Raw genomic sequence first — 17,500 nt, forward strand, 5'->3', positions numbered from 1 at the left:
GAGGATTTGATTCGCGAACAGTTGAGCCATCGGCAGTGCGAGGAGATCTCTCCCAGTGTACCTTAACTCTCTGGTACACCTGAAGTACTTCACATAATAAAAAAAGATACTTGGCGGTAGGACCGTATACCAACCTTGGTTGCTAGTGCTACAGCGCTCAACCATCTCGTGTTGTCAATCATTACATCAGAAACGCAATGGACACCGTTCTGAATAAAATGATCGACAAAAGAACGCTCCGTTCTTTTTCTTTTAAAAAGAGAGTTGTGAAACAGAGGTTCCTTCAAAAACATATCTTTGGTGTAGGAAAGATAATCACGGTCAACTATAAATACACGCCAAGCATTTAAAATGCTATTATAAAAAGGTGGAAGCAAGGACAAATCAATACATTTCATATTCATTAAAAATAATCCTGATGAAAAGTCAAGCATACCAGCTTGACGAAGGATGAGAAGGGCGGCGGACCTCCAGACTAAGTCCGACGGACCGTAGAGAAGCCGCCAGATTGAGGAAGGATGAGAAGGGCGGCGGACCTCCAGACTAAGTCCGACGGACCGTAGAGAAGCCGCCAGATTGAGGCGACGCCGAAGGCCATTGCCCTGCACGCAATGTCCACAAGACCCTGTCCACCTTCCTCCAATGGAAGATTCAGGATCTGTGGACGAAGCCAGTGTTTTCCACTCCAGAAAAAAATTGTTAAGGTTTTCTGTATGTTCAACAAAAAATGTTCAGGAGGTGGTATGGCTTTGATCCTGTGCCACAATAGAGATGCTGCTAAGTTGTTGATGACCAGGACTCGGCCTCAATAAGAGAGCAAAGTCAGTAAGCCTTTCCATTACAGCAGGTTTTGTTTGAGGGCTTCAGCGAGACCCTCCCAATTCTTTGCTTGTGTAGCTGCATCACCGGTGAAAACGCCAAGGTACTTCATTCCGTTGTTTGACCAGGTGAGGCGTTCCGGAAGAACAGGCATGGGCAGCTGGCATGGGCCGATCCACAGTGCCTGGCACTTGTTCCAGTTTATTGCAGCTGAAGAAGCTAAACCATAATCGTTCAAACAGTCCACCAGTTTCTTGATCTCCTTGCTTGTGCGTACAATGACACAAATATCATCAGCATAGGCAGAAACTTTCACAGGTTTTACTTGCAGCTTTGTGTAACCAGTTAAGAAGCTGCGAACTTTGATTAGGAAAGGCTCGATAGTAAGAGTACAAAATGCCAGACAAAGGACATCCTTGACGGATACCCCATCCAACCTTTACAAGTGAAGTCGGTTCAGAGTTTACTCTGAGTACTGAGGAAATGCCATGATAAAAGAGTTTTATAAGGGAGGTAAACCTGGGACCAAGTCCAAAACACTCGAGAACCTTGAAAAGATATGCATGACGAACACGGTCAAAAGCTTTCTCTTGGTCGAGCACAATCAAACCAAGATTATCATTTTTAGCTTTACACACATCCCAAAGATCTCTTATTAGGAATATGTTATCATGTATCTGTCTGTTAGTGATACAGTAGGACTGATCACTTTGAATCAAAGATTCTAGAAGGGGGGAGATGCGTCGAACAAGAGCTTTGGAAAATATTTTATAGTCAGAAGTTAAAAGAGAGATTGGGTGCCAGTTGCCAACGAGCTGAGGGTCCCCTTTTTTCGGTCATAAAGTAACTACTGCTCTACGACATCTCATTGGCAATTCCCCAGATTGTAAAGAACTAGTAAAGACCTCCAAAAGCTCTGGGCCTCGTAAGGACCAAAAGGATTTGTAAAACTCGATTGGGAGGCCGTCTTGTCCAGGAGATTTTCCAGTCGGCAGAGAAGCCAGCGAGAGTGTAAGTTCTTCCAAGGAAGGTAAGGAATCAAGCTGGTCCCTTTGAGTAGCACTTAACGTGGGTAGATCAGACGTGGAGTATCGCATTGCATCATTGTCAACATCGTTTGCCTTAAACACGTCTGAGAAGAAGTTATAGAATTCCCCCTTTGCTATTTTGTGATGTCACGATGTCTCCAGTTGAGAGCCTTAGGGTTTCAATTTGCCTTTGATGGGTGGTCTTTTTATCAAAATGAAAGAAAAATTTTGTTGGAGAGTCCAAATTATAAATCTGATCCATCTGTAATCGGATCATAGCACCTTTCACTTGATAGTCAACACGATCATTTAAAAGAGCCTTTTTTTCCAGTAGTAGGTGATTATTTGTTGCACTGGGGTTGTTTGCAATATCAGATTGTAATTTCAGTATTTCTTTTTCGAGTACAATCCTTTCCTTTTTTGCACTAAAAGATGAGAAGTGATTAAACTGTTGGCAAAAGACGGCAATCTGTGCCTTTGCGTAGTCCCACCATAATCTAGGGCTACTTAAACTATTCTTTCGTTCAATGAGGCTATTCCAAAACACCCTAAAGGCTTCACAAAAAGTAACATTATCAAGTAACATGACGTTAAACTTCCAATACGGACTACCATGTTGCTGCAGAGCAAGCTTAAAGGAGAATGTTGTCACCAGATGATCAGAGAAAAGAGAAGGCACGATATCAGATTTTAATACTGTTACGAATTTGGAATTCAATTGCACACAACATACAGGTTCCCTTCGTCAGCTATGTCGACAAGTGCATGTTCCCGAGATAGCTCACCTTCCATTGTTTAAATGTTTTGAAATCGATTAGATGCGCTGCGGATCGATTTAATAGTTAGGGCACGAAACAATGGAGACGTTCCTCCCCCTCTTCTGCGAAGAGGAAGAAGAACCCTGCGGTGACGTCAACAACTCCCTCCCGCCCGTGGTTGAGCGGGGGTGGATCACGAGGGCATGAGTCACGCCGGGTGCGGGGGAGGGGGTGAAAAGGATAAAGAGGACATCTTTTCTTTGTTCAAAGAGAGTCTCGTGAAAGTCCCGTGAAAAGAGTTCGTAAAAAGTCCCGTGTAAAGAGTTCGTGGGAGTCCCGTGGTCGGGGGAGTTCGTAGAGAGTCCCGTGGAAGTCCCGTGGTAGGGCTGAGTTTGTGGGCTGAGTTCGTGGGAGTCCCATGGCAGAGTTCGTGTGCTGAGTCCCGTGGGAGGAGTAAGCTTTTTGCTTCGGCAGTTGGGGGAGTCGGGAGGAAGCCAGAAGCCAAGGAGCTGCGTGGAAGTCCGGGCGTCGCGAAGGAGACGCGAGCTGGAGGCGCAGCCTTGCCTGCTGTGTCGAGCAAACCGCGCGTTCGTGTGGAGAGAGCCGGAGAGAGCTCGCCTGCCACACGGAAGGCCCGAGCTCGACCGCGGCTACGCGAGCTGCTGTGGGGACGGGACGTCACGGGTCGCCCAAGCCAGACACCACGAGGGTGCAGGTAACCTGCAACGGTCTCGTGGGACTCGTTCGGTCTGCCAAGTCCCACGCCATAAAGACCCAAGAGGTCCAGTCTGACCCCATTGCCGTTGATGGGGTCTTTTTCCTGCTTTTCTTTCGAATGAATGTTGTGGCGCCGAGTCCCGTAAGTAAAACTATGTAAGTGACTGTACATTAATAATTGCTTATAGACGGTTGTCGTTCTTTTGTCGTGCTTTTGTTGCTTGTATAATTGCATACGTTTTTTGCCTTATTTAATTGCATACGTGTTTCATTATAATAAATGTCCTTGTGTAAATGCAAACCTGTTTGTTTCGTCCATTCCCTCATTGACTGAACATTCGTGTGTTGGTAGTTAGAAAGCCGTTGGTTTGCCGTAATAGGGGGACATTTGGATCGACGGTTCTCGGCGATTACGCCGCTCGGAATCGTGCACCGACAAGCTCGCCTCGGCGGTTTGTTCCGTACGAGATCCGTCGAGGGTGGAATACCCCGGTAGTTTGATCACGTGGGTATTTAGGTAAATTGAAGATTGGCAATCGACCCTACCCCACGTGATCTGCCGATTGGCGTATTTCGGTTCTTGTACAAGGACCATTCGCTCGGAGTTATCCGGGCGGCGATCTATATTCCGGGCGATTGGTCGGGCCGACTCGACTTGCGGCTCCGTTCAGAGCGGTCGATTGGCGGCCGACCCCCGGCCAGTAACAATACCTTATCAAGCATTTTAGCATTGACATAAATTCTGTCTAACCGGACTAGAGTGTGTCTCTGGGACACACATCTTAACCAGGTGAACTGACGTTGTCTGGGGGTGTTGGATACGCCAAACATCCATGTGTCCCACAGTTTTTATAATTTTTTCCAAAGTTTTGGCAGATTTTGGATGTGGCTCCACACTGTTTCTGTCTAAAGCAGGGTCAAGGGTACAGTTTAAGTCACCACTCAGTATGAAACAACAGTTCAAGTCAATTGTGCTTTGAAAGGCCTTTAGTTTAAGGAAGAAGTTATACTTTTCAGCATTCGCATTGGGGGCATAAATGTTTACAAAAATAAAGATTTGATTGTTGGCAATGAACTGAAGACAAGCCAGACATCCAGGAATTATTTCATTAAAATGAACTTGCGAGAGTGTTCATGAAGGAAAGACAAAGAAAGCAATCCCGGCAGTGAAGGAATTTATATCACTGAAGAACCACTGACCCTTCATGAGCCTTCTCCATTGGGTTTGGGCAGTCAGATCTCCATGGGTTCCTTGCAATAACAAGACGTCCAGGTGCAAACGCCGAGTCAGGTCTTTTACCTGAACTTTGCGTTCTAAACTAGAACCACCATTAATGTTTAGACTTCCGAAATTGAAATTCATGTGCTTAGAAAGGTAAAGAAGAAAAATAAATAAATAAGAGAAACACACCATAAGGACCTCACTTAAGAAGCTCCTGTCGAGCTTTCTGGATCATTTTTTTTTAACCTGTGCTTCTGAGCCTCAATGAAGTTTGGGGTGACAGGGTTACGCACAATTTCTTTCATTTTCGTAATTAACACCGGAAGATCAGGGAAATGATCTTTCAGTTCAATATTTCTCTTACGATAAGAATCCCTCAAGAAGTCCCGAAGCTCGTCATCCGAAGGTCTGCTTTCAGCCTTTAGAATCTGAGACGAGTCGTCTTGACTTTCACCATCAGATTCCTCACATGGGGAATCGATTGGTGTTTCAGTTTCATTGTATCACATGATTGCTCGGTTTCAATGAAACAATCTTCTTCGGCGGCCTTATGTATCAGAGTTACGCCTGGGGATTCTTCGGAGTGTAAGAGAGTGGACTCCAAGCTTGTCCGTGACACGGCCACGGTGCTCGGGTAGTGAGTGTCACTCTCCATTGGAGGATATAAACTATTAAACCTCGTTTCCTCAGTGTTCTTAGTTGTTTTATTTATTATTTTGTTAGAGAGAGACTGTAAAAGTTTCTCTTCCTCCTGTGACTGTTGGATATGGGAGCAGTCTACATTCGGAACGTCCTTGTGCGAGCGGACGCTCTCTGTGGGGTTGGAGACGCTGATTGGCAAGTTCAATACGATTGCTTTATTGATGATATTTGAACAAGTGGACGTTTCAGGGTTATTTTCTTCTTCCAGGAAGGCAAATCTGTTATTACATGGAATTCCAGTAATTACATTTTCACCGATTTGCCTTTTACCAGAAGGTGACTCACGTGGTGCAAGGGATTTACGGTTTTTTGTTTTGTAGACGGTAATGAACCCCCTTACTTACACTGTCCATTGGCTCATTGGGAGGGGGAGTGTCCACTCGTGGAACGCGTTTGTCCCGTACGTCATTGGGAGAGGGCATGTCCACTTGTTGAACGAGTTTGTCCCGTCCGTCATTGGGAGGGGGCGTGTCCACTCGTGGATCGCGTTTGTCCCGTATGTCATTGGGAGGGGGCGTGTCCACTTGTTGAACGAGTTTGTCCTGTCAGTAATTGGGAGGGGGCGTGTCCACTCGTTCAGCCGGTTTATCCTGTCCGTTGTTGAAAGGGAAACGTTAACATTAATCTGTGAGTCGTCGTTATTCGGTTCGGCCGTGGAAAGCTGCGATTTCCGAAGAGGGCAAAACTGTTTCATCCCACTGCACCACAACCAAAGCACTTTAGGGTGTCAGTGTTAACATATACTTGGTAATCGTGACTATTTACAGTGAACTTTAAAATAACGTTCAGAGAGGGATAATCCTTAAGTACCATAAATACCTGTCTACGGAAACAAAACACATCACGCGACTGGCACGTTCGTCTTTGCAGCCCAAAGGGAGCATTATTAGAGGGGACACGCAGTGTCCATAGCGCTGCAGTGCTTTAAGGATTAAATCACTGCTCAGGAATGGCGGTACATTTGAGATGACCACTTTCTGAGAAGGAGTATCTAAAGGATACGTCATCACAAAGTGTCCAGAGTAGAGGGACAGGCCTTGTTGGACGATGAGAGCAACGTGCTCTTCGTCGGACAAAAACACAATAACCCGTTTATTCATGCGCGACGCGGCACGTACCTCACCAAACCCGATAATGTTCCCGATCGCGAGAACAATCGCTTCCACCAAAACGCCCTCGGGTGGAGAGCAGGCAACGCCATTTTTGCGCGATAACCGTTCGAACGCGGAATATCGCTGCGAACGAGCGGCCGCCATGTTTCACCACACGACGACTGACCTCTTCCTCACTCAGGAAGAGGAAGTCACCAAAACACCCCAACCTTTCCCGAACTGTGGGAAAGGGAGCGCTAACCAAACAAAATAAGGAAAGATAAAGAGAAAAATAAAAAAAGCAAAATAAAGGTTTAAAGCGAAAAGTTTTTGAAGCGACTAACAGGGAACCGCCTAGAAAACTGCCGATACCCTAACTAGTGCCGCGACGAGCTCTCTCCCTTCTCTACACAGAGGGGAAGCACGAGAAAACCTCACGAACAAACAACACGAACACAGGGAGTGAAATGGGCAATGTGGGAACACAAACCAGCACAACGGAGGACAGGAACTCACAACACGAAGCAAGCAGCCGCCATGACAGTACGACAGAGAGAGAGAGACATTAACGATAAAGGGAATGCAAGGAAGGGATCGGCACACACCCACATCTAAGGCCAAAAAAAAAAAATGTTGCATTGGCGTAACCCGCCCGACCCTAAAAATTCCGCCGACCCTACGTTTTTTTTTTGTTTTTTTGCTATCGAAAAATTTTGCCGACCCTATTTTATTGCTATTTTTGTTGTTTTGCTATCGTTTTCAAGTATCTTGTTGATTGCGATCGCAAAAACCCGGAAGTGTTTCGGACAGAACCTGCCGACAAAAAGGGTGGTACTCGAGCCGGGGGAGATTTTGGGAGGGATTTATTAGGGAAAAAAAAAAAAAAAAAAAAAAAAAAGATCCCGACCGACCTACCCTATTTTTCAGTGACGCGTTACGCCAATGCAACATTTTTTTTTTTGGGCCTAATGGCCGCCAACGCCTTGCCAACAACCTTCCATGTGCAAAAGAAAAATAGGGGATGAATCCTAATCTACCCGTTCCAATGCAGTTTGGATCCCACTGACCCATATAAAGGTAAGGGACTATTCTAAACATTTATTACGGAAATAACTACACTCGAGGACCTACGTGTCATGGGGCATATTTACAATAGCGGTTTCTCAAAACTGCAACAGTATTTAGATCTAGATCAGAAAATAAAATGATCAATATATTCATTTATTTTGAGGGTGAAAAACAGAGGTGTGGTTAATACATGGCCGCGGTATATACACCGGAAAATATGAAAGGTATGGTTTCACAGGACATTATCCTGTGAAACCATCCCACATCTTCTTTGAATAATAATTGTGGCTGTAAATGACAGGATAAATCTCTCTTCATTTGGATATTTTAATAGTCTCGTTAACCGTTTCGTATTTCACTGGTCAAATATATACATTGAAACGATCAACATAAACTATCATTGTAAATGGATGCGGGGAAGGACAGACAACAACCACTATTCAAGGAAAGATGGAGGGATGGTTTCGCATGATCATTTCTTGTAACCATCCCTTCCTTGTTTTAAACATTTTTTGGCATACCATCCCTGCATCCTTTTACATTTTTTTTTAAACCTTTTTTTATGAATTAGACAAAATAAAGGTGAAACTGTACCTGTAACTCATAAGCAACTTCCTCAGTGGTCAGGCCTGCAGCATTCTTGGAGGTTAGAACTTGGATCATGGTGTCATTTTCACACTCATGTTCACCATTTAAACCACTTTCCTGCCAGCAGCACAGACTTGATCATGAATATGTGCAAAGGTAAAATGACTGGCACATGATATGCAAATTTTTGTTTTAAAACACGTACAGAAAAATGCACATCAACGCTGGCTGGACTATTTGTGTTTGCAAACTTAGTCAAGCATAATATTAGGCAAGCAGGAGCAAAACTCTGATAATGAAGCTGTATATGAGACGTATACTTTTACGCATTTAAAAAAAAAAATTGACAACCATTGAGGAACAACATTAAATGGGATATCATTAGGGCACGTGAAGCAAGGAGAAAGAGTTGTTCAAGTTTAAAATTGTGACAATAAAACATTGAAGAAAAAAAATAAAGAAAGAATTGCAGTTCCTTGGGGGAGAAGGAAGAACAAGAGTTCAACACATGATAATTCTTCCATGGGGGTAGTAAGCTCTCCCACATGATAATTCTTCTGGGGGTTAGGGCAGATGACAAACCACAGTTTCATTGGCTAAACTACAAGATTATTGGCTCATCGCATGAAGACGACTTGAACCTTTGAGAGGAGTCGTCAAAGGGAGAGGCAAAGCCAGCAAAGATTTTCAGGCAGCTTCAATCCATTGACATGACATTACGCAAACGTGTTTCTTCATGTTCTTGGAAGCGATAACACAATGGGTTTAGAAAAGGACCAATTATGAGAGGAAACGGCTTAATAAATAGTTTCAAGTACATGTACCGAACATCATCCCAGGGTACCACATGCTCGCCCTGCATGCTATTTTATCACCTTTTTCAGGCTCGCTCGTTCGCCAGCACCCCACAGTGTGACATCATCGCAGGACATCTGCACAGAAGCAAGTTGCCTGCCAAACCATGACCACATAATGAACGGCATGATTTATTTTTCTTTGTATCACCAGTTAATCCGTGGTTTTGCACAGTAAATCACGATGATCAGAAGTGTGTGATAATGAACTGCAACAACACTATAGATAAAAAGTGGGGGTTATATCGACACACGTATTCCCATCTCATGCCTTGAAACGGCACAAATAGACAAAGATTGTCAGGACATCTCAGGCAAAAAAATTTTGAGCCTGCTCCCAGGAATAAGTCAGGCGTGATTTGTTCAGAACACCTCACAACGGATTTGCCCCCCTTGAAGCTGTGAAGCAACGTGGGGTCTGCAGTACAACATGGCCGTCCCAAAGTACAGACAAGGGGAAGCCAACGCCCATCAGATCAGGGGAGAAATGACATTAAATTATATCAATTACCTGGAACAAGAAATGCATGAAATAATCGAGAAGAACGTAGGAGATTTGGTGGAAAGGTTGGGTGTGAGACAAAGACGAAATGATTATTTTGGTGAAGATCTGTATCTGGATCCAGATACCACAATTTTTTTTGAAGTGATTCTTCACCATTGAGAGACCGGGCCAAAAATGATATATAGCACGATATCTCAAAAACTTATGGACGGATGAGACAACTTGGTGGAGGAGTTGGTTTGGTCCGGATGGTCCGGATGATCTGGATGCAGATCCGGCCTATCATTGGGATACAAAACATAAACTGCTCAACCTGGAGGAGGTATGCGCTTTACCGAGTGCCATTCCAGTTGGAAATGAAGGCCAACAATTTTGAAAATACCGACATGGTGCTAATTCAACGGTGGACGGGGGCTTGAACTCAAGACCCTAAGATCTTAAGCCAGCCACCCTAACCATTAAGCCAACAATAGGCTTGAAGTGAAGGTGTCAAACCGAGTGACATTCGTTGGAGAAAGGCTGTACAGTGTGGTGCCAACGTCATCATGGAAAAACGTGGTTTGGAAAAAGATAGGCGAGTGTGTTCGATGAACAGCCTGGATGACCAGTGTCTGCGGCCACAGAAGACAATGCAGCCAGGTATGTTGAACTGGCATGAGAACATGCGGACATCATTAAGCAATCGTGGCTCTTTCTCAGGGCAAAACACACCAAGTCCTCCAACGAAGGAATCTCTCCGAGGGGCAGAACTGCAGTGACGACGTCAAAATCCATCCAAGGAGTGATGCGGGAACGGACGACGGACAAACAAACATCATTCTATAAAGAAGCAATCCATAACCTCGTGAAGCGGTTGAAATGCGAAAAGTCTTCAATCACCTGCACGTGGCATATTTGGCAGGTAATTCACAAATCCTGTTTATTAATGACTTACTCCAACGTCATCATGACAACACAGCTCGATCCGACTCTCCGGTACACCTGTGGGGACTTGCACGGGTTTGCATTAACAGTTTCAGGAACGCGCAGTTACTTACCATTCTAGCCCACAGCGCTCAGGTTACCTGGACATTAAGTATTTGTTTTCCAGATTCCACACACTCATTGTTCACTTCGTTACTGACGTACAGGTAGCTACTGCTCAAGGTGTGAAGAATCCTGACGAGAGCGAACAGCGTCATGAATTGGGATTTACAGAGCCGTGCCCATAGCTGCCCGTGACTGCTGGTTGTATCGCGGCTGTGCCGTTGATGCAGTGCCCCCCCCCCTCCGTTTCCAGTAAACTGGTACTCATTTTGCCGACCTCGGAAGGATGACTTGCCGAGTCACCCCGCCTGGTGTTAATTGAACGGCGACAGGGGCTCGAACTCAAGACGCCAAAATCTTAAACCAGTCTTCTTACTAAACCGTTAAGTAAACACCAGACTTACAAAACATCAATAAAACTGAATGAAAGACAAAGGGTGAATAAACAATCAGATCAACAACCGGTCTGAAGGGTAACAACCGGTTCGACAATCGACACCACAAACCTCCACCAGACGCTCCGACGAAACACACCTTGTCCGACTGGACTTGGTCGCCCTGGGACCGCGCCAGGAAGTGTGACCGTAGAAAATCGAGACCGGGAAGACCCATAGCTTGCTCACGCCTCAGGTGAGAAGGTGCCTGAGCGCCAGGACATCTTTAAACGACCGATGAGATAAAACCGTCTCGACGAGTAAGTGAAACAAGCTCTTGTTTGTTTTTTTTTTATCTCGAGCATCTGATTCACTTTCTGTCTCACAGAATTACTTCCGGGACAAACGCGCGCGCCGTTCCCCTATAAATAGCTCTCAAAAGATCGTTCAACTCTTTCAACATTAAGATACCTGGGAGAGAGCGACCAGTTTGCTTTTTCGGAGGTATCTCATTAAACAGAAATGTGTGTAGTTTAATGGTTGTGTTTTCGCCGAGGAAGGAAAAATAAAATAAAAAAACAGAAATAATAAGAGCAACAACAACAACGGTGAAATTCATCACAGCCGGAAATGACGTCACTCCTACGATCTGACTGAGTTATTTTGGAGTTTCAAAGTAATACTCGTGTCACGAGAATAACCAATGGTGTAAATTTTAAAAAATAGCGAAAAGAATTTTTTTTTTAATCTTTCTGAAGTGCCATAATACTCTTCACTGAGCGTGCGGTGCCACCCAAGCAGCTCTCCAAACAAGGGTTGTAACTTATATTGGGTGGTTTGCCATTCCTTTCCCAGGATCCCATCAAAAGATGAAGGACAGTAATTTTGAATTTCTTCATCGTGCCGGCGATAGCTCGCCGACTTCTCGCAAAGGACCCCGGGCGGTCTTTAAGGTCCACCAACAAATGCCAGTAGACGGGACGCCACTTTAACGTCCCTTCGAGGGACAACATCAGTGCCACATGGAGGGTGTCCGGCGCCCGGGTGCAAAAAACAATGTTGTCACCTCATAGTCATCTAGCTATCGCCTATCGGGATGTGAAACACACGTGTCAAAACACCCAAAGACACAACAGAGTTGGTGGAGTAATCCAGTGGCACATCTGCGAAGTCCTCAATATCCCAGTCCCAGAAAACTCATGGAAACATGAACCAAAAGTGTTAATTCAAAACAAGGAGGTAATGCTCACGTGCGACCTGATGATGCCATCGAGCGCGAACGCAGAAAGCAAAGTATTGTGACCGGATCTAGTAATGAGCTGCAAAAAAAAAGAAAAGGACCCGGTGATTTTTGAGAGGAATGATGATATACTCGGTGGTCACATTTGAGCCATAGTTGAATATCTAATCAATCGTCGATAGTTGTATATTAATCAGTTGTCGGGATTCGAACCTTGCTTTAAAAAGTTGCTTTAAATGTATCATGCTGTTTGCACTATGTCTTTGATAACCCTTTATGGCTGTGCTGCTGCACAACAGCATGTCCTTGGGAGAACTGTGTTTACTGATATTCCACACATTCCTGTTCTTTTCTCATCACAAGGGTTTCGCCTTTGCTATCAACATGTGTCGGTGTCGGAGGTTTAGAAAGTCATTAGTTTTCAAGATAAACTGTTGGGTTGCGAATCTGAGAATTGACCGATAAAACTTCCCCTAGGCCCCTGGGGAGGGGGGGAAAAGCCCACTGCCACATTTATTTCTTTATTTCTTTATCCCTTAGCACACACTTTTAGTCCACACCCAGTTCTGCTTTTGTGTGACTATATATATATATATATATATATATATATATATATATATATATATATATATATATATATATATATATATAAATATATGATGGTTTTGAAGCATAATCTCAATGTGGTTCGGAGGCGCCTGACTGAAGGGCCGTTGCGCCACATTCCGCATGCGTGTGGACTTCAGAAATAAAACGTGTAATTCGAGGATCCTCATCTGACTCTGTCATCTTACTCGGCCGGGTGGAGAGTCATAACAATTTTGACCTAAACAATGGAAAAAATCCAGAAAATGACCAGATACCAAGATCTCAAAAATATGGGCAATACTCCTGGGCACTCACCCGGTAGATTGATGATATTGAGGTGGAAGTCCATGTGGGACGGCATCAGCAAAATGTACCAATGAGCCGATGTTGTGGCGCTGATTTTTTTTACATCAAACGGAAGACCAAGAAGGAACCCACAGAAGTAAAGAGCAAAGATGGAGTCATCAGGATGAACCGGGCGAGGGTGAATGCGTGAACAAACTTTGGTACATCATGAGTGAGGAAGCTTGTGGTCAAGTTTCATTGGAACTGTATGTGCGGTTTCAGAGAAGAAAGCAAACACATATTGTTGCGGTTCTGCGAAGCACACGCTCCCCCCAGGCAATGGCAGACAACATATAGCGGTCCTGAGACAGTTATTTCATTAGTATTGGTTCACGAGTCAGTAAGTGACCACTATATTCGTTCTTGGTGTGTGTCTGTCTGTCTGTCTGTCTGTGTCTGTCCCGAGCATAGCTCCGTGGGTTTTGATCCGATCCTGATAAAGTTTGGGTGCGAGGTTTATATCATGATCGAGTTGTGTTTTCCTGAGAATGGGCGTAGTGCGCCCATTATCGGCGGAGCCACGCCCTAAAAACATGTGTTTTTAGGGGGTAGCCAGTTTCAAGTTTCATCTTCTCCGAGGGGAGTTGTCGAATCTGGCAGGGGTTTCGCTATTTGGTTAGCTCAATGGCACCTGCATAGCCCCACGGAGCTCGATTTTTCATTTTCGTCTCAAGGTCAAGGTCACAAGGTCACGAACTTAGAAAATGTCAAAAAAATCAATAAATTGGGCATCGAGCTCCTAGGGTTTTCAACTGTTTCGAATGAAAGTTGGTATGCAATTAGTGCTCTTCGAGTACTACAACTTTCATCATTTACGTTTTTCCTGATTCCCGCCAGTTTGCCCGTGACGTCCCCTCGAAGGTCAAAAAATAAAAAAGGCGAACCGTGTACATTGCTCGTGAACCATCGCCGTCTCCAGACTTGTCCATTTTAGATTGTCCTCCCTTTATGTCTAGTGGGTTAATGGGGAAAAATGCATTGCGAAGGTTTTTAGGCAGGTCTTTAGTCCCATTCTTTATTCTTTTATCTATTTTATTTTACTTCACAGACATCCTTCCCTTCATGCAAGCATACAGGCCAAAACAACAGGATAGCTCATTAGCATATGCCACCAAAACCTATTCAAACTTCGCACCATTCTCCAATGACACATCATCTCAGACTTTCACCATACCTGGAGACACCAGCGTTGCAGCATCTCATGCACCATCGCAACGCCTTCATAATAATCCCCACATCATCAGACCACAGATCAAGCTCGACCACGACCGCCATCCCCATCACAAACTCACCACACTACAATCGCTACACTACACCACAGCTGCCAATGCTCAACCACCATCACCACCAATGACCACCACCTCCCTCTGGACCGGCAAGAGACAAGGGAGTGGCCAACACTCTGATAGATACTCGGAGCTGGACATTCTGGCATCTAGCATGGGGCATGAGTGTGCGCTGGGTGCAGTTCAATGTTCCACTCAACTGTAGCCCCCATTTGGTGTCTAGCGCATGTTCGTGGCTGGAGAGTGCTGCCAGAAGCCCTCGCCCCACGTTATTCTAGGAGCTCCGTCACATGGCAAAGCATGGAGCAGATCAGGCCATTTCCAGTGCAAAACCCTGGGGCAGGGTCAACACAGTGGTTCGAGTCGATGCGCCAATAAGGGCGTGAGCAAACACACATCGCTCCGCCTGTTCCGCTCTCAAGTACCGCCCTGGCTGGAGAAGTATAAAAGAAAGCTCTACCCTCTTGCCTGCTCCTCTCTCATATGGCCCACCCACCTCTCTTGCCTGGCCTACCCACTCTTTTCTCACATCATGACCCACTCTTCTGCCTGTTCTTTGCATCAAGGAACGAGCAGAGCATAACTGACAGAACGGAACGGAGTCCATCTGCAAGTGGGAGACTCCAGACTGAGTGCTGCCTTAGCCCATAAACATTCTTTCTTTCCACAATATCAAAATTCCCTGACCTCCATCTTTACACCTTCTTCTCCACCTCATCTTCCGATCACCACACACCTCATCACACCTCCTCCAATCATGCACCTTAGACACCTTCAGTTTTCCTACTCTCTTCCTCTTCGGTGTTACGAGTATGAAAGGGTTGTGTTGGTCCGTCGACTGCACAACGTATTCTTGAGGTCGCAATCACTTAAAACTGTCTCTATCTTTCTCGCCACTCTAATTTCCTCAGGAATTAATCTGATGGCACCTGTCCTTGTATAAGATAAGGTTGTAGAAGTTTAGTATAGGCATAAGTTCTGCCCTGTGTCCTTTATTGTACTTTTGTAAATATTTGCATTCTTTTTTTGCCTCATTTGTGTAGATAAAACTGCTTGTTATAAATGTACCCAGCTCGTAGCATCTTTTTCCGATTGGTTTAGCATGATCCGCATGCAGTTTCGCCAGGAAGTTCTGCCCCACGTAATTTGTTCTGATTATCCGATGCATACTCGCAGCTCTGTTTGGCTGCACCTGTACTGGTGAGTTAATTAGGGTATACATTGAGGGCATGAGACCCCCTTAGTGTGGCCGTCCACTCATAAAGTATCACCTGAAGTAGTGTAACTTTGTAGGATTGGTAGTACCAATTGGTGCTTGTGGTTGCTTAACAACCTGCTGGAGCACGGAGTTATCAGCAGCTGGTTTCTTCAGGACTGGGTGTTCAGGAAGAATGTAAGTGCTTCCCCTTGCGGCGAAACTCGAAACCCGGATCCGTAACAATATTATGGGGGAAAACCCACCTTAGGCAAACCCCCTTTGAGCTCAATTTTTGAAATGCAGTGAATAAATTTTGGTACACACCGGGTGATGAAGGTTGTGGTCAAGTTTCATCGGAATTGTGTGTGTGTAGTTTCTGGGAAGAAAGGAAATAGATATTTTGGGGGGGGCAACCCTCCCCCCACCCCGTTAACCCCTTCATCAACGCGATTTTTGAAATGCCATCAACAAACTTTGGGACATACCGGGTGATGAAGGTTGTGGTCAAGTTTCATCGAAATCGTATGTGTAGTTTCTGAGAAGAGGTTGCAAGTGTTTATGGACGGACGGACTGTCGGATGACATGCCATCCCGTAAGCTCATCGGAACTACATTCCATGTGAGTGAAAAATAGGACTGCGGGTCCTGAAACTCACCTGGATCAGGAGTAACAATCACTCAAACACCCCGCCTCACCCTCAAACAAACAACACCTCAAACAAACACCCCTCAGACCATTATTTTTTATTTTTTTTTACAGTGTGAACAAACTTTGGTCCATCATGGGTGATGAAGGTTGTGGTCAAGTTTCATCGAAATTGTCTGAGTGGTTTCAAAGGAAAAAGCAAATACCTATTTTTGGAGGTCAAACCTGCACCAGTTTCGGGAGTCACACCCCCGATGTGTCCCATACAATCGGACCACAAGCGAGACATCGTTCTGTGAGGAAATAGTGCAGTTTTATTCGCTCCAACCGAGATGAAAACAACACACAACCATAACAGAGGCCCAGGCAGCGTGCGAAGGAGCGTGGAAAGAACACGTCACTTCCCGAATAACCAGTAGATGTTAACACTGGTGCTGGACCCACTTTGACCGCCGAGAGACCCCCTTAGACCCAGATCCTTTTAATGCCCTGAACAAACTTGAGTTACAACATACCAAATATCGTTTTAGCCAAGTTTGGTCACAATCCCATCAGCAGTTTCATAGAAGAAGTGACAAGTGTTGATTAAAGGATGGACAGACGGACTGACGATGCGCCATCCCAAAAGCTCCCGGAAACTAGGTTCCGGGTAAGCTAAAAATAATGATTGAATCCGGACCTTCAGGAAAGTCCAATCAATTCGATCTTGTTACACACCGAACTGTTCAAAACCAAGCTTCGTCCAAATCCGTCCACAACTTTTTGAGATATCCTGTTCACAGATGGACAGGCAGACAAACAGGGGTGAATACAAGAGTTAACTCGAAGGGCACTTGGTAGAGCACATACCCCCGCCACGTAATGCCTGATCCACGAGAACATATCGGGCCAAATACATTTTTGAAATATCATGCTATACATACAGTACTATAACGTTTTTGGCCCTATCTCTCAATGGTGAAGAATCACATTAAAAATTAAATAATTCTCGTATCCTGATCCGGATTCGGATCTTCACCAAAATCTAATCAGTTCGTTCTTGTTACACACCCAACGTGTCCACCAAGTTTCGGCCGAATCCGTCCACAACTTTTTGAGATATCGTGATATATATATATATATATATATATATATATATATATATATATATATATATATATATATATATATATATATATATATATATATATATATATATATATCGTTTTTGGAATGATCTCTCAATGGTGAAAATTCACTTAAAAGTAGTCGGATCTAGTCGTCCAGTAGTCGGATCCGGATCCGGATCTTCACCAAAATCTAATCAGTTCGTCATTGTCACACACCAAACGTGTCCACAAAATTTCATTCAGACCCGTCCACAACTTTTTGAGATATCGTGCACACAAACAGACAGAAAGGTGTAAAAACATAACTTCCTTCACCGTGGTGCCGGAGGAAATAAT

General features: G+C 44.7%; 1 protein-coding gene across 3 annotated transcripts in view; it reads right to left on the reverse strand.

The window, feature by feature from the left end:
• ATP2C1 (ATPase secretory pathway Ca2+ transporting 1) overlaps positions 1-11,196 on the reverse strand; it is a 219,100-nt gene extending 207,904 nt beyond the window's left edge. The window contains exons 1-2 of one of the 3 annotated variants that reach the window (XM_085846471.1): positions 10,913-11,196; positions 8,000-8,110 (exon numbers count right to left, since the gene is read on the reverse strand). In XM_085846471.1, the coding sequence (XP_085702597.1) occupies positions 8,000-8,110; positions 10,913-10,990 (189 nt within the window). In that variant the 5' untranslated portion in view covers positions 10,991-11,196. Of the gene's footprint in view, positions 1-7,999; positions 8,111-10,884 lie in introns of all 3 variants that reach the window. The other 2 variants (XM_085846473.1, XM_085846472.1) reach the window with 2 other exon arrangements.
• Positions 11,197-17,500: the final 6,304 nt, after the last annotated feature.

Source organism: Eptatretus burgeri, chromosome 11 (assembly GCF_056783735.1).
Source record: "Eptatretus burgeri isolate ZD-2024b chromosome 11, Ebu_testis_v1, whole genome shotgun sequence".
NCBI classification, from domain to species: Eukaryota; Metazoa; Chordata; class Myxini; order Myxiniformes; family Myxinidae; genus Eptatretus; species Eptatretus burgeri.